Source organism: Natator depressus, chromosome 3 (assembly GCF_965152275.1).
Source record: "Natator depressus isolate rNatDep1 chromosome 3, rNatDep2.hap1, whole genome shotgun sequence".
NCBI lineage: Eukaryota > Metazoa > Chordata > Testudines > Cheloniidae > Natator > Natator depressus.
This window is the reverse complement of record NC_134236.1, coordinates 117,308,439-117,332,023: the sequence shown is the minus strand read 5'-3', so window position 1 is coordinate 117,332,023 and position 23,585 is coordinate 117,308,439. Positions and strand designations below refer to the sequence as shown.

General features: G+C 39.8%; 1 protein-coding gene across 4 annotated transcripts in view; it reads left to right on the top strand.

Annotated features, from left to right (window-relative positions):
* The window catches only part of IPCEF1 (interaction protein for cytohesin exchange factors 1), a 123,747-nt gene that overhangs the window by 60,830 nt on the left and 39,332 nt on the right, over positions 1-23,585 (top strand). For 2 of the 4 annotated variants that reach the window (XM_074948650.1, XM_074948649.1), the window contains exons 2-6: positions 2,444-2,495; positions 7,422-7,458; positions 8,059-8,228; positions 18,191-18,264; positions 22,687-22,758. In XM_074948650.1, coding sequence (XP_074804751.1) covers positions 2,472-2,495; positions 7,422-7,458; positions 8,059-8,228; positions 18,191-18,264; positions 22,687-22,758 — 377 coding nt within the window. In that variant the 5' untranslated portion in view covers positions 2,444-2,471. Of the gene's footprint in view, positions 1-2,443; positions 2,496-7,189; positions 7,459-7,560; positions 7,613-8,013; positions 8,229-18,190; positions 18,265-22,686; positions 22,759-23,585 lie in introns of those variants that run through there. The other 2 variants (XM_074948652.1, XM_074948651.1) reach the window with 2 other exon arrangements.

The window sequence follows — 23,585 nt, the reverse complement described above, 5'->3', positions numbered from 1 at the left end:
TCAGTGGGTTTTCGGTATAGGGTGGTGTTAACGTGACCATCACTTATTTGCACCGTGGAGTCTAGGAAGTGGACCTCCCGTGTAGATTGGTCCAGGCTGAGGTTGATGGTGGGGTGGAAGCTGTTGAATTTGTGGTGGAATTCTTCCAGGGTTTCCTTCCCGTGGGTCTAGATGATGAAGATGTCATCAATGTAACGTAGGTAGAGAAGGGGTGTGAGTGGACGAGAGCTGAGGAAGCGTTGTTCCCGGTCAGCCATAAAAATGTTGGCATATTGTGGGGCCATGTGGGTGCCCATAGCGGTGCCACTGGTCTGGAGGTATATATTGTCACCAAATTTGAAATAATTGTGTGTGAGGATAAAGTTACAGAGCTCAGAAACCAGTTGTGCTGTGGCATCATCAGGGATACTGTTCCTGACCGCTTGTATTCCATCTGTGTGTGGCAGTTTCTCCTACCTTGGTGTTCACACCTCAACTGCTAAAAGAGGGCCTCACCCTCCCTGATTGAACTAACCTAGTTATCCCTAGCCTGATTCTTGCTTGCATATTTATACCTGCCTCTGGAAATTTCCACTGCATGCATCCGACGAAGTGGGTATTCACCCACGAAAGCTCATACTCCAATACGTCTGTTAGTTTATAAGGTGCCACAGGACTCTTTGCCGCTTTTACAGATCCAGACTAACATGGCTACCCCTCTGAAACTGTAAATAAAGACACTTGGGTGATCCAGCAAAAGAAGGCATGGAGGATTCTTTATTATACCAGCTTAAACACAGGGCACAGGCTCAAGAGGGAGAAAGCCTGCGGGGACCCTGTGACAGTTGGATATTAGGAAAAACTTTTTCACAAGGAGGGTGGTGAAGCACTGGAATGCGTTACCTAGGGAGGTTGTGGAATCTCCTTCCTTTGAGGTTTTTAAGGTCAGCTGACAAAGCCCTGGCTGGGACGATTTAGTTGGGGATTGGTCCTGCTTTGAGCAGGGGGTTGGACTAGGTGACCTCCTGAGGTCCCTTCCAACCCTGATATTCTATGATTCCTATTAGCCATACAGAAACTTTTTCCTTGACAGTTACCTAAATCTCTTATCTTTCGCTCACAGGCTCAGAGTGATCTGAATCTGTGTAAATTCTCATAATTACAAAAAAATTAATGAAAAATTATGGAAAGACCTGTCACGTCACAGTAATCACCATTGTCAATTGTTCGTTCAGTTACTCCCTTGTTTTCTGGTTCAGCATTTGATGCTTCTGCTTTAATTTGCTTGTATAACTAAGATGTTTCCTCTCTTCCTGTTTTTACTTGGATATGACTTCTAAACCTTGACATTCTTTTCTATAGCATCTCTCCTTATTAATCTATTTCTTCAGATTTAGGTACTTTCATCTCTTTATTTTTGGTTTGAAACTGTTGGAGGCCAGATTCTGTATATATGTATTTTTCTGTTTACTGTTTTTATTTTCAAAATAAAACAAATATTACGTGTTAAGAATGACATATCTCTTAAATTCACAGTTTTAGACAGCACAGAAAAAAAGTACTAATTATAGTTCACTGAAGAGTGACTATATTTCCTTACATTCCTGCTGCTGCTCATTTAAACAAAATACTATATTCTCTAAACTCTCCGGTTTATTGAAAGACTCTTTGATATCCATTATTTTTGAGGGATTGGTTTTCCAGTTAGTTATCTGGTCCTAGTAAAGTTATTGTGGCTTTCTTCTGTCTGGTAAGTTGCTTTGATTTTTTCCCTGACACAAATATTTCAGGGTCCAAAAGAATATTGCTCTCCAAAATCATACTGAGTCTTCAGTTGATATTATCTAGACTCGTGGCCTAAAACCTGGAGAGAGATTCTCTCTTTGGGAGAGATCCCCTGCTGGACTATATCTCCTATAACACACCCTGGCCAAGGACTTAATGTTGCACTGCTTCTCCCCGCCAAAAGTGGACACCAGGATGGCTTATGGGAGATGTAGTCCAGCTGGGGATCCTAGCCCAGAGAGGATAATGGGGACATGAGGAACAAACTAAACTCCTTTGATACACTACTCCCATTTTTGGCCAAAGCCTTTAGTCGGAAAACTCTACATTTCTGATGAAAATTTTAGGGTTTTTTTTAATCAGTTCTTCATATTAATCAAAAATTTCTATAGGGAAAATTATTTTTAGACCAGCTCTACCCATTGCCTAAAACAAATTTTATCCTTGAGCTTTTATATTGCGCATCTTGAAAAAAGACTTGATGAAGCTAGACCTCCGGTCCAGATCATTATTTTACTTCTCTGCTAGTAAAGTTACATCATATACAGCAGCCTTAAGTTTGAAGAACATAACTTTTGTAAACTTAGGCAATTTAGAACATTTTTGAAAACTATTTTCTCGGTTCACTGAGATTTATGGCTTAGATCTTAAATAAACATATATTTTTTCTTTGTTGCAGCTTTTCCCTTTGGGTTTTGGAATCCTACATGGCTGCTGATGGGAATGCTCTTGTAAGTATATCTACAATTTTGGCTACAGACATTAGTTGCAGGATGGGTTGAGGGAAGTGCCCTACTTGTGTGTGTAGTTTTGCTCTCCAAAAGGTTGAGGTCATGTTCAATCTTTAAATAAGTTCTTGATTATTGATTGGGACAGCCAATGAGATTGTCACAACCTGGTCCAGTCCTGCTCTCTGGAGGAGCGTCAGTCTGTTTTGCTTGGATCCAACAGTTGAGTCCCATGTGCTTTTAAGCCCATTGGGTCTTGGTAGTGACTCTGATCACTGTTCCTGATTCTGGGTCTCTCTGGCACTCTCTCAGGTGCAGATCCCATGTCTGACCCTTCTTGGGCAGTGGTATCCCACAATCTGTTAGCCTAGACCCCAGAATCAGTGTGTCAGCCCTCCCAAACCTCCTGTTGCTTAGACACATTTTTCCCCAGAGATCACCTGGTGTGGGAGCTCTGGTTTTCTACTTACACCCTTCAGGGATAGCATGGCAGTAAAGCAAGGAACACAGGCTTAGCAAATATATTTGCTTCTATATTCACTCTCATACTCTCACTTTGCTATATGTGGGCTTGGGAAGGAATTTTCCCCAGGTCAGATAGGCAGTGACCTTGGGGATTATTTGCTTTCCTCCGCAGCATCTGCATGCGGGTCACTTGCCAGGATGATCTGGGTATTTCTCACTTAATCATTTCCCTACCATTATGGGTCCTTCGGGCATTGGTGCACATTGGGCTCTCCTATTCTCTACTTGCAGTGCAATAGTCTAGTCTCCTACGGCCTAATACTTTGGCCTCATTTCGGTTGTTGGGTTAGTGTGCAATTGCTGGGTGGTGTTGATGGCCTGTGCTATACAGAAGGTCAGACTAGATGATCTGGTGGTCCCTTTTGGCCTTAATCTCTAACACTCTACCATTAAAACACAAGAGATTTACAGGATGCCTTAAAGCCTGGTCTACATTTAAAATTTAGGTTCGTGCTTAGGGGTGTGAAAAATCCACATCCGTTAGTGTCGCAGCTATTCCAAGAGTACCCCCAGTGTAGACTCCTCTGTATTGCTGGAAGAGTGCTTCTGTTGACGTGGCTAACGTTGTTCAGGGAAGTGGTGTTCCTATAGCAACAGAAGAACCCCTTCCATTGGCATAGGCTGAGTCTACACTATGGAGCTATGCTACACTATGGAGCATACTCCTAATCTGTCCTCCAGATGTCAGTTCCTGCTACCAAATGAATGTTCAAAGCCACACCAAAGGCTACCTTTTAGAGGGAGGTTGAAAATACAACATGATGTTCACAAAACCAAAATGGAATTCGTCAGCTGACACAGACGTATCCCCCAAACTGTCACACCTCTATAATTCCTGCCTATTGATTGGGTCAGCCAGTGAGGTAAGTGAATGTGACCTAGTTTGAGCTCTGCAGTTTCATCAAGCTACAGCTAGGGCATGTATGTATTTGCACTCTGCAGAAGGAGCTCTGGATAGTAAGCCATAGGTTTGCGGTCTACATTTAGGCACAGAGGTTCCAGTAGGCCACAGTCCCACCACTGTCCACCACATTCCTGATGTGTAAAACTACAATGAAAAAAATTGCAGTATTGTCAACTGCAAGCAAAAATCAGGAGTCAGGCTGCACAAAATCAGGAGTGGCTTAAAAATAATGAAATTTTTAAAAATTAAATTCGGTTTATTTGCCTTTCTGTTTTGGGGCCATTAGGGGATTCATGTTTTCATCTTTCCTCTTTGAAGGATAATGAAAGCTGAGATTCTCACATAAATTGGATGACTCCAGGAGCTGGGGCTTTAAGAAGCATACCAAATAGTCATATATTGTTCCAGTGAGTGCACCTTATGTAATCCATATAGTCTCTTCTGACATGGCTGCTATACCACTGGTTTGGACCATCGGTTCTATTGGTTATGGTTGGGTGTGTTTTTATAGTGATTTTCAGCTGCTTCTCATTGTCTTGAAAAACTCTTCCTTGTTAAAAGGATTTGTCTCTTGATCTGAAATTAAACTTGCAAACTGGAAAATCTCAAGTGGCTCTTTATTGATTCCTTGTGCTACCCACCTGAGTATCCTGAATTGAAAGATTCCCTATATATGGTGGCCATATCTGGATATCTTGCAGATGGGAAACTTCAATCTGGTTTTTGGAGAACCATTTGCTAGTACAACCCAACATCCTGTGTGTTTTGTGACAAGCTGGACCTAAATTTTGCAAGTCTCTGGATTCTTTGTCAAACTGCAGACTGCAAGTGTAGTGGTAGATTAAATTAAAAAAAATGGAGGTTTCAACAATATTAAATATGAACACGAGTTCAGTGAGTACAGCTGTTTTTTCCCCATATTAAATTTATTAGCTTTGGGACCAGGAGGGATATCAGAGCTGAAATTCTGGAGCACAATTCTGTGAGAGTGGGGAGATTCCATGACAAATTCCACTGCTGAAGAGCCCTGGACTACAGGGACCCTTGACTGTGCCCATGACCTGTTAGGAATAAATGGAATATTTTTTTAAAGGAGAAAAAATGCTCCTGTTCTTATTTTTATATGATTTTATTAACAAGTAATAAAGGCTGTTGGGCTTGTGAAAACAGAGCACACTAGTCATAGGTTTCATGTTTGTCATCTAACAGAAAAGTTCATGGCTTACTGCTACTAGAACCATAGAAACTGGTACCAGAAGTGTATATTAATTCATGGTGACTGCAATCCATGCCCAGATCCCGGGATTGCTGCCTCCAATGTATTTACCAGTGATTCGTCCAGTTCAGTTATAAATGATTCATGCAATGAGGATTCTGTCTCTTCCGTTCAAACCAGTCTATGGTCTAAGCTATTTTGCTTTAGCTCAGTGATAAAGGTCGTGCATTAGCAGGAGAGCTACTTCTTCATCAAGTAGTTACAGAGAGCCACATCCTGTCACTGTGTTGCAATCTTACCATCATGACATTTCGTTAATCTGGATTTACACGATGAGATTTACAGCATCATGGAATCATTCCCACTACCTGGTTTCTGCATAAGAGGTGTTATTTCATCTCCCTCTTTCGTCATCCCAGCCTAATTGCTAGGTAGGAGGTACTGGGTCCAAGGAGGTAGTCCTGGCAGCTCTTACTATTTTCCTATGGGCTCAGGCCTGAGTCAGGGACAACTTCCTTTGGAAAGACGACTTCAAGGTCATCCCATATGGGAGTGGGGGAACATTAGTGGCCCCCATGTAACTGGTCTATTTGCTCATTGCTCCATGGGAATAGATCAAGGAAAACATTGTCCTGAGAGAAACATCCAATGGACCACAGCATAAATAAAAAATGATGAGTCTGGGATCGTTCACTCTTGGCAAAGCCATCCACAAGTGAGTTAGGTAGGTCATCCCAAATAAGCACCAATAAAAACTTTCTGGTGCACAGTTATGTATGTGTTACCTATGTTACAGAGCAAAATATTGAGAAAATGTTTGAGGTTTAAAAAAACATGATTTTGATATTTGTGTGTGTGTGTCCCTGGCCACTCTAAAGCCAAGCGTCTTAGTTACCATGAGTTCACCGGTACGTGGAGCCATGAAAACCTCCCCAAAGAGCATAAAATATATTATCTTTAGGGAAAGAAAAGCTAACTTAAAGGACGAATATCTTGGCAAGTTAAGTGTTCAAAGATACATTATAGTCCTTTGTTACACAGTTCTGCAATTCATCAGATGAATATCACCTCTGCATAGCTGGATTGTGTGTGTAAACAAATATCAAAATACTAAGCTTGTATGCATCATTTTTCAGTGAGAGGTCTGAATGTTTTAAAAAGAATATCTATTATTTTCCCCATTTTATAGATGGGAAAACTGAGGCAAAGAGCAGTGAGTTGCCATGTCTGAGGTAACACAACAGGTCAGGGGAGAGCTAAGAATAGAACCCAGGACTTTTGATTCCTAATTCCCTATTCTCTGGACCCCACTTCATTCAGTTTAGGTTATGTGTACACTGCAAAAAATGGTGTGTTCTTAACTTGGGTTAGCTAACCCACATGAACTAACTCAGGTTAAAATAGCAGTGAAAACACAGCAACTCAGCTTTTAATTTGAGTTGGCAGCTCAAGTTCAACCTCAGGCTCCTCTATAGGTTTTAACTCAAGCTGATAACCCTTAGTTTCATGTCTTTATTTTTCAGTAAGGCAAATGTATTTTCCATATTATAATGTTGGATAAAATATACTATATGTAAAATATGAAAATGAGTGCCTATAATTAAAATACATAAATATATATGGGATAACATAATCAACTAAGCATATATATTATACATTATAATGAGGAAAATCCGCCAAATGTGGACCATATTTTTTTAATATTGAGACACTATCCTCCACTATCCTCCTATCTGTAACGTATTCTGTCAACATCTTACTCATGTAGGGGGCGATGTGTACTAGAAAGACAAAGAGGGGGGAAAAGCAGTGATATTTTTGTTTTTATTATTTGTTTACAGTAATGCCCACAATGTGCTATATCAGTGATGATAAAATAACTGCCATGTTTTTTTCACCCTTACATATTAGTAATTATCCCTAATAAAGGCAATGAGGCTTGAAATGTTGCAGGCTTAACTTTTCTTTTTTTTGCTTCAGAGAACATTATACGATTCAGCTAAAAAGCAATCCGAGAGAGGCTCCTGTGGGTGTGAAACAGGAAGCACTAGTGGATAGATTCATATGTATAATAGTGCTACATTTGTTCTTGTTCAACTGCACATACATCAGTTTTAATTAACACATTTTATGCTTCAGCTAGTAGCTTCCCTTTAGCTGCAAGTGCATTTTTAGATTCCATCCTCCGTATAAACACCCCCTTCTCCAGTTGCCCCAGTCTTTCTTTACAAATGTTGTAACACAATCTGAAATTTCCTTTCTTTCCTTCCTGCATTTCTTGCAGGTTCCCTTGCGTCAGAAGACCAAACAGAAAAGTCAAGGTAACGGATCTTTCCCCTCTTCTTTTCTTTTTTTTAAAAGTGTGTCTTGTTGGGGGGAGGTCGAGGTTTGCGTACCGCTGGTTAAACTCTGCTTATTTTTGCATCGATTCTGAAAAAATGACAGCATGCTGTTCTTTTGGACTAAGCCTTTGTGGTATGTCAATAGACACAGAGCTGGAGATTCTAGAGAGAGACATGCAGCTTTTCATTTAGTTGAAAGCTAGTCCTCTCTAGCTGTGACTTAAGTAGATCTATTGTTTTCTAATGCAGCTGTAAGAAGGACGAAACACATTTTTATCTAGTTTTGTTTTATTTTACAATAATTCATGTCTTATTTGTGTGCAATTATCTTTAGAGTAATCAGTACATGTACTTTATTTTCTGAGAACATCTTCTCATTTTATCTTTGTACATTTAGAATGCCTTTTAAATGAATGTGTCTAACAGACATCATAAAACTGACTGACCATCTGACTTTGATGTGCATTTTAAGAGACACTTGAAGGACTGTTAATATAGCAAATGTAGATGGTCTGATATATTTAATTTATTTAGCTTTGTAGATTTAAACAAGCAGAACCATTTATTTTAATGGCACAGAGATTGTTGTTATGAGTCGACGGAGGATATCGTGTAAGGACCTGGGACGAGCTGATTACCAGGGGTGGCTCTACAAGAAAAAGGAAAAAGGACCTTTCATTGGTAACAAATGGAAAAAGTTCTGGTTTGTGCTGAAGGGGTCATCATTATACTGGTACAGCAGCCAATTGGTGAGTACAATAAACTCCTAACTGTGTGTGAGTGACTAAGCAGGGACTACTGGCACTGGGAAGGAAAGGGTTGGGGGAGATCTGAAGTATAATCTGGAGATATATAAATGATCGGGTTTATTTAGTTTTTGCTCAGCCCTGAGATTTCTTGCAAAATGAGCAAATATTAGAAACTTTCTACATTTTTTGCTTCTGCAAGCACTTGTGAAATGGATTTGTCAGACAGTCTGTTCCTTTAAGCCTGCATGTTCTTCACAGGCTCCACTGTCATTTAAATGCTGGAAGGAACTTGCAAATTGAAGAAGCTTACAGGCACTTACCGTCAAGGAAGGGGCAGCACTCTCCTCATGTTCTCAGTGGAACTAATTGCATAATTTTAATAAGGGGACTTGCTTATTTCTCCCACCTCCAGTTTGAACCTTGCTTGACCTGTCTTTTACTCTTCTTTTGATATTTTTGTTGCCTGATAGTAAAGCTGGTGTCAGAATTACAGCTTGGCCAGCTCATTGTGGTGTTATCTGTTGTCTTGTTGTCATCACATCCACTGCTCTGTTTCACTCATGTGTCCCATGGATCTGGCACAAAAGCTCCTACTGTGTTTTTTCTGTGGACACCTGCACTGAATTGGGAGGGGTCAGGGGATTAGGCGACTAGGACAGCACAGTGGATTGGAACCATGGAGTTTAAATTGCTGAATAGTGAATGATTAACTTTTAAAAATGCAAATAGCTGTCCTGCTGAAAAAGAGATGTCCTGGGCCCAACAAGGGGTAAGATGTCACTGAAAGCTTTGTTTACAGTTACAACAGTGAACAGTTAAGTGTGGTCTGGGATTTCTTGTCACATCTTCACTGGCTTAGTTACATTGTAGCAATTACCGCTAAAATTTTTAAAAACCTTTTGTCAAAGAAAGCTGCTGAAACATTTAAACGTAAAATATGAAGAAAGGTTTTCATTTTAACATCCCTTTAGCTGGAGAGAGTTCTTTTATAGAGAAAAACCCCTTTCCGGGGCTCTTTTTAGATGCTATTAACTGTTCTTTTAGAGGAAAAGAGAAGACCATTGAGGTGGTTTGCAGCAGTTCTTGTTGCTGCCGTTGTTGTTGAGTCCAATCCTTCCTTCTTTAAGATAAAAAGAAGACAGACACACGAGGAGAGAAGAATAACAAGGCTAGAAAATGCAGCTCCTGACTCTGCTGTTGAATCTGACTTTCAGCCTTGATACTGGAGAGGCACGGGCATAGCACAGGTTTATCAGCCACTCTGAGACATGTCAGACTTGGCCTGCTAAACAGAATTTTTTTGGACCAAAAGTAAAAGGAAAGAGAGAGATCGGAAAGAGGAAAACTAAGAGTGGGAAGGAAATTGACATGAGGGAGTGAAATGCAAATCTTACATCCGAGGTGGAGGTGGCGATATCATCAGTTTCCTCTCCCTGGCTTGCTCTGTTCAGGTCTCTCTCTTAGGATCAGGATGATGAAGGCCCAATGGTAGATTCTGGGGTCCGAGGAGATGATGGAGATGGAAGCCATGGTGATAAAGTTGTCTCCTTATAGTCCATGTCCCACAGCCCTGACTGTCACTGAGTGACCCCCAGATGGACCATGTCCAAAAAGGGGTGGCTACTTTATTTCGTTAACCATTCAAAAAACATTTCAGTGATTTCAACCCTAAACATTTCCTCCCATTTTGAGACTCTTTCAGTTCAATGTCCTATCAATCTGCAACTTTATGCCTGGAAGACCCCTCATCACCTCATCATGTTGTTTTAATGTAAGCAGTCCAGTTTGTACTGGCCCATTTGTCTCCACCTTTCCTTGATTTTATAAACAATTTTATGTAACAGGCTGAGCTGGTCTATTGTTACCTTGGACAACTTAAAGAACAGGCCTCCCCCCAGCGTAGCTCTAGACAGTGCTCAGCAGCATCACACCAACGAAAAGGTGTCAAAGGAAGAGGAAACCTTTCTCGCTTACCCTTTATTAGGCCAAAGCCATCCCAGGTGCAGTTTGATTAATTTCAGTGGAATTCTCCTGGGGCTGTATTTTGCCCATTGTATTTTATAGCTTAGCGAATATTTCCACCTCTTCGCTGATGTTTAGAAATGCTCGTTAATGCCTTGGTCACTTAATCACTCCTGCTCCTAAATGCAAGTGCCTGAAGCAGAATAAAGATGCAGTGTTTGTGGACCAGCATATAATAAGATTCTGCTGGTTTCTTATTGACTTGCTGAAAGATATTATGGACCCAATTCACTTGCATGACACCAATTTTTATACTGGTGCAATTATATTACCATTAGTAGAGTTAATCCTGACTTACACCAGCACAACTGACCTAAGAATTGGGCCCTATATGTTTTAAAGAACATTAGAATATTCTGTAGTTTCAGCAATGTGGGGATCAGCTGCTGTATGTCAGGCTGGGAGGATGCAGCAGAGTAACTTTCCACTTTAGCATCTAAACACTCAACTCAGATTACTGTTGAAAAGGGCCTTTAAACATAGATCCTTCGACACTGACACACTGGTGAAGAGTGGTGAGGGCGGAATCAAGCTGAGGTCAAATGAATGAATGAAGTCAGTGACCTAGGCTATCTGTGGTTCTGTATGATCCCTTTCTTTATTTTAAGAAGCAAGAGGTTTTTTCGCTTTCTGTAGATGCTACAGTCAACCACATACTGACGACGTTAGCATAGCAACAGCAGTGTGCTGTTGATGGCCCTTTTCTAGTAAGGCTGGAGAAATATCAGAATTTGTGTGGAATCTCTAACTGAATCCACATTTCTATTTTCTCAGGTTAGGGTGAGGTATTCTCCACAATCCCCAGTGCATTGCACGCTCTTGATTAAATCTGTCCTAAGGCCTCAGAAGCTCTGTAACTTTGTTGATCTGGCTATTGTGCTCAAATATTGGGTCTTCCACAGAAGAGGGAATGGGGAACAAATGCATTCACGTCTCACCAGCAGTGTATCAGAAGACAGCAGCTGGGCAATCTCAACAGGAACAGTGTCAGATTTGTGACCTTAATAAAAAAGGATGAGGAGAGGCAGTTAAGGTACTCAGGGAGTACCTTGGGAGAAGGAAACGGAGAAGGATCTGATTGGGTTGAAAGGTGTGAATGAGAATTGATTTGGGAGTAAGTGGGGCAATCTTAATAAGTTAGTCTGATAAGCTCCAAAATGTCTGAATGCATATCCAGACTGAACTCCGGACATCTTTGAGAGTCACTGCTAGTCTTTAGTTCCCTCTTTTTGTTGCTGTTCTGTACGGATGGATGCTTCTAAATGGAACATTTAGAAAGGACATCATCAGGTTCTGCCTCCCCCAAGCAGTTTTAGTTCTAGTCTGGAGCATTCATACTGAAACCTTGTGAGTGGGGCATTACTTCTGCATGGAAGGGAAAAAATGAACACAAATAATTCTGGTGCTAGACTCCTGTTTCATCTCACATCTGTCTCACGTGCACCTGTGTTTCATTGGAAAGTGGGAGACTAATCAACTGTTTGTTGTGTATCTGTAGGATTACTTGTGTGACTTTCAGTGGATAGACAAAAATTCCAAGTTTCCTTCTATAGCTGTACACATTGTTCAAAGTCTTGATCTCTAACACCGTTTCATGAGGAATCAGCTTAGAAAAATCATCTGATGAATACAATAAAAGGGGGTTCAGGTGATGATGGACTCAACATTTATCCTTAAGTTTTGCTCTAACTAATTGTGTTTAAACTGTGCTCATCAGACCCCTTGGCATTGACGAAAAGTCATTGCCTTCTGCTGACTGTTTGTTGGACTATGAGGTCAGTTCATTTTCATTCTGGTTCCTCACAGGCCTGGATAAACATTATAAAAATTATCCACAACTGGCAATCTTAGGATTTATCGGAGAAGCAGAGCATTGAGTAGACATGGAGGTTGAACTTCTCACTCATGCCTACAAATGGTCCCCCCAGCCACAACTGAAGCATGCTGATGAGGCCACAGAAACCAGTTTGTGCTGTCAGTGCTCTGCTGTTCTGTGGATGAAGTGACAACTTCAATCTCCAGCGCTATCAATTTCTCACCTTTCCCCCTATTGCTTATGTTCTCTTAACTTTTAAGAGAACAGAAGCATGGTGCCTGGGATAGCCCTCACTGGAAATGCCAAGGTCAGGGCAGGTTGCAAAAGGGAGAGCAGATACTCCCAAGACTGGTGGATAACACTGAAGTTAAACTCCCCAACCAGTGACAAACTATGCTTCTGATTCCCCACACCAATTATCAAGAAGAAGAAGAAAAAAAATTACACAGCCCTCTTTATTGCATTCCAGTTCTCTGGCTCCCAGCCAGCACCTAAGTCCAGTACAATGAGAAGTTATTTTAAAAAAACTCTGCTCACATATACAAAATGTTCTTCTGACCCCAAAGGGTCAGCCACATTACCAGGTCAATATAGGTTTGGATCTTACCCAAAATACCACACTGCCAGCCAATCCGTTAGTGTCTAAAACTAAAGGTTTATTATAAAGAAAAAACAAGAAGAGAGATGTTAAATGGTAAAACAATCACATACGTACAAAGACTTCAAAGTCCATATATCAAGTTCTTAGCAGTATTGGTGTGTTTGCTGGCTTGAAAGTCCCTCTGGAACACATCCACAGCTTGGATAGATCATTCAGTCCTTTGTTCAGAGCTTCAGTTTGTAGCAAAGTCCTTCCAGAGGTAAGAAGCAGGATTGAAGACAAGAAGCAGGACTGAAGACAAAATGGAGAAGATGCAGCTGCCTCTTATAGTCTTTTGCCATGTGGCCTGTGCTTCCTTTGTCCCAAACGCAAGCTGCCCAGCACATGGCTTGGAAACCTTAGAGTTCTGTCCTTAGGCATGTCCCTGCATGACTTGCTGAGTCACAAGGTGTATCTGCCTTCTCTCAATGAGTCAGTTGTATAGCTGATGATCCTTAATGGGCCATCAAGCAGGCTAGGCACTGCTGAAACTCTCTGGGGGTGTCACCCAGAAACATAGCACAAGTTTTGAAATACAGACAAACATACGTATCTATAACCCATAATACGAAGGTGGTACAAACATATAAACAAGATCATCATATCTGGCAAATTATAACATTTTTTTCAGATACCTTACAGGGCATATCTGGCACAACTCATTACAATTTGACAATATTGATATTCAGAATATCCTCAAGTGTCCCCCAGATTCCATACAGCATCACATAAATAACACGTAAAAAGTAAAGATAAGAATCCAAAACCATAGCCAAGGGTATTCAACCTATTAAAGTAAAAGGGAAAGTGGCTTAGTATCTTTCACTGCCATCCTGTGTTTTGTGTCTATCACAAATATAGTTGGTTGAAATCTTTTGAATGAAAAGGGTTTTTTTGGTCAAAAATTGATCTGTTTTTTAAAAAAGTTTTCAAAAAAGTTGGCATTAATGAACCAGTTTGTGTTTTGCAACAAATCTGGTGACATTTTTAATCAAAATACTTCTCAAGATTTTTATAGATATTTTTTGTTTTCCTAAAATGGAAATGATTTATATTTTATAAATTGCTTTAATATCGCAAAACATTAAAACTAAAAAACAAATGGGTTTATTTCAAACCCATTGAAATGAATATTATACATTTAAATTGGTATTCTATTACTGTTTAACAGTGCGATTAATTGCAACAATTTTTGTAATCTCGCAATTAATTATGATTTTTAAAATCATTTGACAGCTTAAAAATTTTGAAATTTTTCACAAACCAGCTATAGTCACTGACTTTTCAGCAAGAGGGCTGCTTCTAATACTAGGCTCTAACATACCATTGATAAATATATATATATATTTTTAAATGCACATCCCAGTTTATTCATGATGATATACTGTATCTTGATTTGTGAACTTTCAAACGATTGGGCAGTTTTCCTTTCTATGTAGGGTAACCCATCTTAAAATCACAATGTAACAGTTTGTTCTTTCTTTTTGAACATCCTGCTGTAAAGGTAGATCAGGGTTCTTTTAATTTGAATCCTTCATGGCCATCTTGAGATATTACAACAGGATCATAGAAAAGCTTGACCATATCCTTATGAAATTAATAATGGTACATTTAAAATCATGTTAGAAAATAATTCTTGAGACAAATGATAATGGCTTATGACTTTCACAGAATTTTCAGCTTTTAAAATGCCATTCCACTCCAAAAAGTGACTGTCAAAATGGCACATTATTCTGCTCCCTGTGCTTATTTAGAATCCATCCCATTTGCTGATTTCTGTGACAATAAGATTTGACTGGTTTTTACATGTGCTAATATTGGGGAACAAACACAGCTATCTCAACTTTGTTCCCAGTTATACCTGCTGCATGTCTTGGGATTTCAGGGAAGATACCAGGTCTAGTTTATAGAGTTGTCAGTTTAAAACAGAAACAAAACAAAGCAATAAGAATAATAATTAATAAAAAAACACACAACCCAAAACAACAAAGGCATGTCCAACTTGCAAATGAATCAAATGTGTTGTGGAAATTATGAAGTCACAATGAACATGGAACCCTAAAATGCACTTACACTTTGATCCTGCAAAGTGCTAAGCACCATTGTTCCGCTCCAGCAAAGTATTTTAGCACCTACTTAATGTTAAGAACGTGAATAGTCATGTGGCTTCAGCTGGACTGAATCCCATGCTTAGCTGAAGCACCTTTTTTTAAGTGCACTGTTGTACTGAGGCTGTAAGTATCCATCTTCCTAAGTGACTGAGGGGAAAGATTCCCTTTTAAAACTGAGTGGCCCACAGTGGAACAAAAAGGTCAACTGTAGTCTGAAAAATCCCCAAATGAGACTTACAGCTATATCCTACACTTGTTTATAGAGATACACTCTCTGTAGATGAATGGAAAGGGCTAGGATTCCCTGGATTTATAAATTCATAGATTTTTAAGGTTGGGCGGTGGGGGTGGTCCATTAGATCATCTTGTCTGAACTCCTGTATACCACAGGCCATAGAATTTCACCTAGTTCTCCCCATGTTGAGCCCAGTAACTTGTCTGACTGAAGCATAACAAGTGTTTGGCTATCCATCTGGATTTGAAGATATCAAGCAATAGAAAAAGTGTCACTTCCCTTGGGAGCTGGTTACAATGGTTATCACCCTTACTGTTAAAAAAAAATTAGTGCCTTATTTCTAATTTGTATTTAGCTGGCTTCAACTTCCAGTCATTGGTTTTTGTTATACCTTTCTCTGCTAGATTAAAGAGTCTAATACCTGGTATTTCATCCCCATGAAGGTACTTATACACTGTAATCAAATCATCTCTAAAACGTCTTTTTAATAAGCTAAACAGATTGAGCTTTTTAAATCTCTCACTGTCAGGCATTTTGTCCAACCTTCAATCCATTTTTTAGCTATTCTCTGAACCTGCTCCAATTTTTGAACATCCTTTTAAAATGGTAAAAAGTGTATTAACACTCTGAATGCCTTGAATTTGCATCCGTTTTCAGTAATGGCAAAATTTACCAACAAGTAGTATCTTGTTGATCCCTCAAGGAAGATATAAAAACATATAGTATGGTAGTGTGCATTCTTCTTCTTCTTTCTTCTATAAATGGAGATACATATTATGTGCTGCCAAAGAGCCTGCTGGTGTTGCAAAGTTTATTCGTTCTTGCTTTAAATTTCGGTTAGTTGGTGTGTGGCTAGGGCTGGGGGTGAGGGTGTGAGGGATGTTCCTTTTTAGAAAGATCATCTTAATCTCGATTTCTAAAATTGTATAGCTAGATTGGCGGTGGATGGAGTGGAGAAACCAGCATTGTGGATGTACCTTTCCAGTCCAATGGTGCATTTAATAACCGCTGTTTCAATGCTATGCTAGGCACCACATGGAGCACTCATCTGTGTTGGCATTTGTTTTTGTAAGCTTATACTGGGAAGAGAAATGTAGACGTAGTCTGTTTACTGTACTTAGCTCAGGAGGTAACCAAGATTTCGGTACTCTAACCCTGCATAACTTGTTCTCTTCCCTTAGTACTGTCAGTAGCCAAACCTTGGAAGGCACTTTCCCAGAATTCCTCTTTCTCTTACTGGCTTTCATTTATTTTTCCATTTTTCCATTTTTCATATTTTTCCATTATTTCATATTTTTCCATTTTTTCCATTCATTTACTGTGGCTGCTAGGTTGAAAGCATTTGTTCAGGGTATTGTTTATCCCATTTTAAATATGATACAATTTTGGTAAAATTCTCTCCTACACATTATTTTTCCTTTTTAAAAAAAACCAAACTTCTGATCTCCTGCTTGCTGTTAATTTAACTTCATTACATTTCAACATGTGAAACATAAAAGAAACCTAACCCACTCTCTCAGCACCCTGGACAGATAATTAAAATTATAATCCAGAGAAGACAAAAAACAACAGTAGCAAACCAACATTTCTCACTGCAGAAGAAGCCAGTCTACCAAACTGCAATTTCCTCACCTCCTATGATTAACCTCATTGCTTCCTTTGCACTTACTTTCTCAATCAATGTCTTCGGTTGCTCTAGTTTAAATATTTGACGTATAAAAATGTGAGACTATTCTTGGCTAATATCCTCCTTTTTTATAGTCACTTCAGATTCACACACAAACAATGTAGTTTGAGATGCTGTCAGTCTTCTGCATCTCTGCTCCATCTGAATTATCCCTGCTCTTTGAAATATCTTTAGATAGCTCAGCTGCTTTTCACAGTATACGTTTTCAGAATTATAATGCGGTAGGGTTGAGGGGGAGGCACAAGAAATGCATAGTTCAGGAATTAATATTTCTAATCTTTTTTTGAAAGAACAAATCCATATTTCCCCCACACATACAGATGCAGGTTCTTATTTGTCTGCATCACCGCCATTCATAGGAGGGGAAGGGTTCAGGTCTACAGTGATTGAGCAGGATGCACAGGTGAATGAAGACAGACATGGGGATGGATTTCAGCAGCAGGCTGCAACTTTATTAATTCAAATCTGGGGAAGTGCGCTTTGTCCGTCCTTCCTCAGCACCTCTGTGTTTCACTTACCAGGCATTTAACCGGGTCCAGGATGAGCACTTCTGAAAATCCCACCTGCAAATGCTTAATTAACTAATTATACCTGCAAATCAGAGATTTAGATGTCTAAATTGCACTGGCTATGTTGTGGGTGAATAAAGAAAGCCTGGGAAATCGGGCCTTTTATTTTAGCAAGGTGTATGAAGCACTGTTGTACTGAATGTCAACTCAAGTGCTTACCCCTCTGAGACTGTCTCTAATGGCCACGCCTGAAAAGAGGATATGGTTCTCACTCCTATTGACCTATATTGACATTATCCTTCACCTCAAATGAGAAGAAACTTCTGTTTTTTGGAGCTGAAGGTTAAGGGTTCAGTTTCCCATGCTGCATGTATGAGGTTTGGCTGATGACTTTGCTCATGTACAGCAGTATCGGCATGTGATCACTGATCGTTACAAAGGGAGCTGCTTTCCCCTAGCGCCTCCTCTATTTTAGTCCTGTTCAGACCCGAGGCTAAATTTTGCTTTTGGAGCTTGTATCCATAGCTGACCCTACGAACCAGAGTGTGACTTTGTGTGACAAATCCTGAATATGAGTCAGTGCATGGTTGCTCCAGAAGGGGGAGTAATCTTTCCTAACCCTATACGAGGTGCAGATTCCATCCCCTGCTGTGCCAGTTCACCTGTGCGGCTTGATTCTTGGGGGTGTGGAGCAAAAGCTATGCCCACACCCTGCCCACTTGCACAGGAGGTGGAGTGGCACCACCATCACAATGAGATGGGCAACCCATGCAGGGTTTCTGATTCCCCTACACACAGTCACATAAAAGTGGGTCCTATCTCGCTCCTTGCGGTAGGAATGTATATGCATGGAATAAAAGGTTGTCGGGAATTAATGTAATCTTGGTCAGCAGTGTCCACCACTGGAGCCTGGGTTAATTCTGGTGACGTATTTTGTTGCAGGCAGAGAAAGCTGAAGGATTCATCAACCTGCCAGACTTCACTGTGGACCGAGCGAGTGAATGCAAGAAAAAGTAGTAAGTTTGTCACTCAGCCCCATGCTTAGCTGAATAGATTTTACATGCCAAAAGCTACATTTGAATTTGGTGCAGGTCAATGAAAAGGGATGGAGGTCAGAAATGGCATGAATAGACTATCTGAAGAACTTCTGAGTTTCTTACAGGTTTCAGAGTAGCAGCCGTGTTAGTCTGTATTCGCAAAAAGAAAAGGAGTACTAGTGGCACCTTAGAGACTAACCAATTTATTTGAGCATAAGCTTTCGTGAGCTACAGCTCACTTCATTGGATGCATTCAGTGCAAAATACCAGTCGGATGCATTCAATGGAAAATACCTGAATGCATCCGATGAAGTGAGCTGTAGCTCACGAAACCTTATGCTCAAATAAATTGGTTAGTCTCTAAGGTGCCACTAGTACTCCTTTTCTTTTTGAGTTTCTTACTTTCACCATGACTGGGCTTAACTTTTGTGCAAAGAATAGCTAGTTTTGTGTGTTTGACATTGCCTGGAAAATTATTATTATTACTTTATTTTGTTTTGTTTTATTTTCCTGCTATGCCTTTTGCTCACTATGCCTCCTGTGTATTGCCGCCCTATCTGGACTGAGCAGCTAGCCTTCCACGGAGAACCCTGGCATGGGATTTATGCAGTTTTAGGAGTTGTGGAAAGTGAATTTGGTGCACCCGTGTAAAGATAAAATCTCTGGTATGCAGAGTCATAATACTCTATTTAACAACAAATATGACTTTATGCCAAAGGCTTTCTTCCAACTGGTGTCCAAATGAGAATACTCTTGATTAGCTACCTTTTCTTAACTGGGAGGGTTAATAATGATATAAATAATACTGCTGTGTATTAACAGGGATTATTCCTTAGATTAGATTACTGCAATGAATTCTTTGGGATATGCTTGACGATCACACAGAATCTCTGCTTGTTCAGGACATGACAGCTTACTTACTTAGCAACATAAACTGTTTAATATATTACTACAGTTGGGGCAGGCGACCTAGGTGACTGCCTAGAGTGCCAGGCTTGGGGGACACCAGGCTCAGGATGCTGTTTTTGTTGTTAGCAACAAAAGGGAAAATAGAATGTCTGAAGTAAAATGTTTCAGGTATTCCGTATGTGAAATCACTTTTCATTAACCTGCTGGAATGTTCTTTGCAGAATCTTGTGGGATCTTCCAGACTTTCCGAGAACTACATTTTCCTTGAACCTCCTAGAATGTTGTCAGCCATGCTATATAAGGGGAGGGGCATCAGCAGTCAGTCAGTGAGATATAAGAACAAAGTGAAGTGAAATGAGAGCCCAGCACTAGGGTAACCTTCTAAGACTGTCACCTACTGTAACACTATTTAATACTGGGCCACCCTGTTGGTGCACAGTTCAATTTCTTTATATTAGTATATTTCAGTTATTCTTAAAAATTAAAATATTTCTATAAGATTTGAGGAAACAATTTTTTTCTTATTTGCTTACATATGGCATGAATAAATACAGATTTACAGATCCTAGCGTGAAAATTTATCATCTTATATGACAGGGATAAGTCATGTATGCAAGTCATGCATCAAAATCATGAAAAGGGCTACAAATGCAATAAAAAATAAGGTATTCAAAATTTTAACAAATGGAAGGGGGTGGGGGTGCTGGAGATGCTCCTTGCCTGGGGCACCATTTTATCTAGGGTTGGCCCCAACCACCATGCTCCATACACTGCACTGCACTGCACTGCTTCCAGATGCTTCTAAATGCAGTTCAAGGATTTGGTTTTTCATCTATAAAACACTACATGGTTTTATCCTGGCTTTTAAGAGAATGCCTTCCTCCCAGTGCTCTATCCCCACATTTTTCTTAAGACATGCTTGCTGGCAGGCCTGTTACTTGAATTCTTGAGGAACAGAGGCAAAATGTTCTGAGTATGAGAGTCTGTGGCTCCAGAGTTCCCTGTTGGTTTCTCAGAGCCCTTGTTTGCTGAGCCACATAACACACAGCAAGTGTTGACTGTTGCCTTTGGCTTCAATGGACCATTTGCAATGCTAAGTCTGATAGATAGTGTTTGCAAATGAGGGGTGCAGGTGCCTAAAGTTAGGGGCTCAAGTATGAAATGTTCAATTGTAAGTCACGGGGTGTGTTTACATTCCCTGACTGGATGAGTGAAACTCTTAGAATGAGGATTCCTCTGCGAATACTCTTATTTGCAAATTCAGTGTTTGCTTTCTGTGGATATTCTCCAATTAATTTCCAACTGGTTGTTTCAGTGATAATTTCTGACAGAAACTGGTTTGGTAGAATATTTGCAATAAAACAACATAAAAAGGCTGCAAACAGTCAATGAATTCATCTAAAAATTGGAATGAATGTTACCAGAAACTTTTGAAGTTTTCTCCCAGTACTAATTACCACATATGGGAGACCTCCTATGATCTTATTTTCAAAATGCAGAAATTAGCATAATTTGCTTTATTATTTAAATTATGTGATAACAATAATCTCCTTTCTAGAGTTTCAGAGTAACAGCCGTGTTAGTCTGTATTCGTAAAAAGAAAAAAGAAAAGGAGTACTTGTGGCACCTTAGAGACTAACCAGTTTATTTGAGCATGAGCTTTCGTGAGCTACAGCTCACTTCATCGGATGCATAGCATATCGTGGAAACTGCAGAAGACATTATATACACACAGAGACCATGAAACAAAACTTCCTCCCACCCCACTGTCCTGCTGCTAACAGCTTATCTAAAGTGATCATCAAGGAGGGCCATTTCCAGCACAAATCCAGGTTTTCTCACCCTTCCCCCCCCACAGACACACATACAAACTCACTCTCCTGCTGGTAATAGCCCATCCCTCTTTGAAACCTCTCTTTATAATGCGCATGATAATCAAGGTGGGTCATTTCCAGCACTAATCCAGGTTTTCTCACCCCCCCCCACACACCCCCCCCCCCTCCAAAAACCACACACACAAACTCACTCTCCTGCTGGCAATAGCTCATCTTACAATGTGCACAGCAATAATCCAAGTTTAACCAGAACGTCTTGGGGGGGGGGGGGGTTTGTAGGAAAAAAACAAGGGGAGATAGGCTACCTTGCATAATGACTTAGCCTGGCCCTCCTTGATGATCACTTTAGATAAGCTGTTAGCAGCAGGACAGTGGGGTGGGAGGAAGTTTTGTTTCATGGTCTCTGTGTGTATATAATGTCTTCTGCAGTTTCCACGATATGCTATGCATCCGATGAAGTGAGCTGTAGCTCACGAAAGCTCATGCTCAAATAAACTGGTTAGTCTCTAAGGTGCCACAAGTACTCCTTTTCTTTTTTCTTTCTAGAGTTTGGTGCATATAATTAGAAAGCTACCTAATAACATGTAGGAAGAAGGGCATATAAAGTTGTGCCCTTTCAAAAATGGTGAGATGTCTTAAATGAAAAAATCATAGGTATTTTGAGACAAGGTGCCCCATGATCTGCGTAGGCTGCCTGAAATCCTCTAGTTATCCACAGAACAGAGATAAAATTGGCTGTAGAAGTGTAAATTTCTTCTGTTTTAACTTATCAGTGTGTTTCAACTAGCTAGTTCAGTCTCCGTTGCTCTACAGTTCTTCATTGTAGCTGCCACTTATTGACAGAGTTGATGATGGTCTTTATGTAGCTACTTGCCTGCAGTATTTGACTGAGTTCAATTCATTTTATATAAGCCACCAGACAACCATCAAATGGAATCAACTTTCAATTCAGTCCCATGGGCAGATTCCAGTTCCATTGGCCCTCCAGTCCTTCACTAGAAGGCAACTGTATTGCTTTTCTGAAACAGGCTGACTTTCTTTTGGGGGGGGGGGCAACTGAACAGAGGTGAATTGAGATGGATTCTTGGCATGTGAACATCCAGAATTAGAAACTTTTTTCTTTAGCCGGCACATCTTTCTTGTTATACTTTAGCGCTGATTCCCAAGCGTGTACCATTGTTGGTTTGTTAGAGGGCAGCTAATATCATTATAACGTTTATTTTCACAAGAATCTTTTTTACTCCCGTCTCTTCACCAGAAAGGTGTACAAATCAGGAGGACATAAAATGATGCTAATAGACTAGAAATACGTCTATTTTTTTTTCTTCTGAAAATGTCCTTTCAGTACTAGAACACCTCTTATCTATCTTGACCCAATGTTCTTTGTATCTTTGCTAAAATGACAGACCTATAAAATTCCACTAAAAATAGCACAGAATTTTGAGGAAAGAAATACATTTCTTAATGGATAACTTGGTCTGCATTAATAGAATGGGATGTACAAAGGTGTTATGCTTTGGATAATTTGCTCTCACAATTTCATTGTTTTTTCCTACCTAAATTAACTTTTCCTTCCTCTCTCTCTCTCTCTGTGTGTGTGTGTGTGTGTGTGTGTGTGTGTGTGTGTGCGCATTGTTTTTGTTGTTTTTTCTTGAAGTGCTATTAAGGTCAGTCACCCACAGATCAAGACATTTTATTTTGCTGCAGAGAATGTGGAGGAAATGAATAGGTAAGTTACAGCAGCTGAACATATCTATCCTTGCCTACCATCTTAGAACCATTGCTTTGTTTGCATGTTGGTTCTTTAGTTGTCAAGTAGTAGTTTGTGATTCAAGAGTATTCTTGGACTGCTCTTTTTGTTTTTTCATGCTGATGGAGTGGTTATCTTCCAGGTAAATGTAAGATAAAACACCCTGCTCTAGTGGTGGCTATTTAAAAACATGTCAATTTAATTAAGATATTATGGAGTGGCAATATTTGCTCCATAGTTAAGGTTAAGTTAGGATCCCATTATAAGGCCAATTTTCAATAAGCCTACCAATGTTTCATAAAAATAAATCAATGTTCCTGAAGTTCTCATAAATCAGCAAATCCACAAAGATTAACTCTGACCCTTGAATTTAGGCCTTTAAAATATGATGTGTATTGTGAATTATGAATTGTCTGACAAATTTTAATATATATTATATAATACAAACTGAAATTTCTTATACAACCTTACAGACTAAGTTACGGTACAACAAGGCATACACTAATTTAATATTGGCCTTGATTTTTAAAGCCATAATGAAATTTACTTAACAACTGCAGTTTGCAGAAAATCTTTCTTGAGGATGGAGTGAGACACCCCTGCAGAGGGTCAGAGTTAATTTTTGTGGATTTGCTGATTTATGAGAACTTACATTTCCATGGAAAACATCAGTACTAATACCACACTCAGAAATTATTATATATAAAAATCACACATGCATAAAACTAGAGTGAGTGGTATCTGCCTTCTTGGTCCCAATCCTGAAACTGTTTACACTTGTGAGTAGTCCCACTGAACTCGTTGGG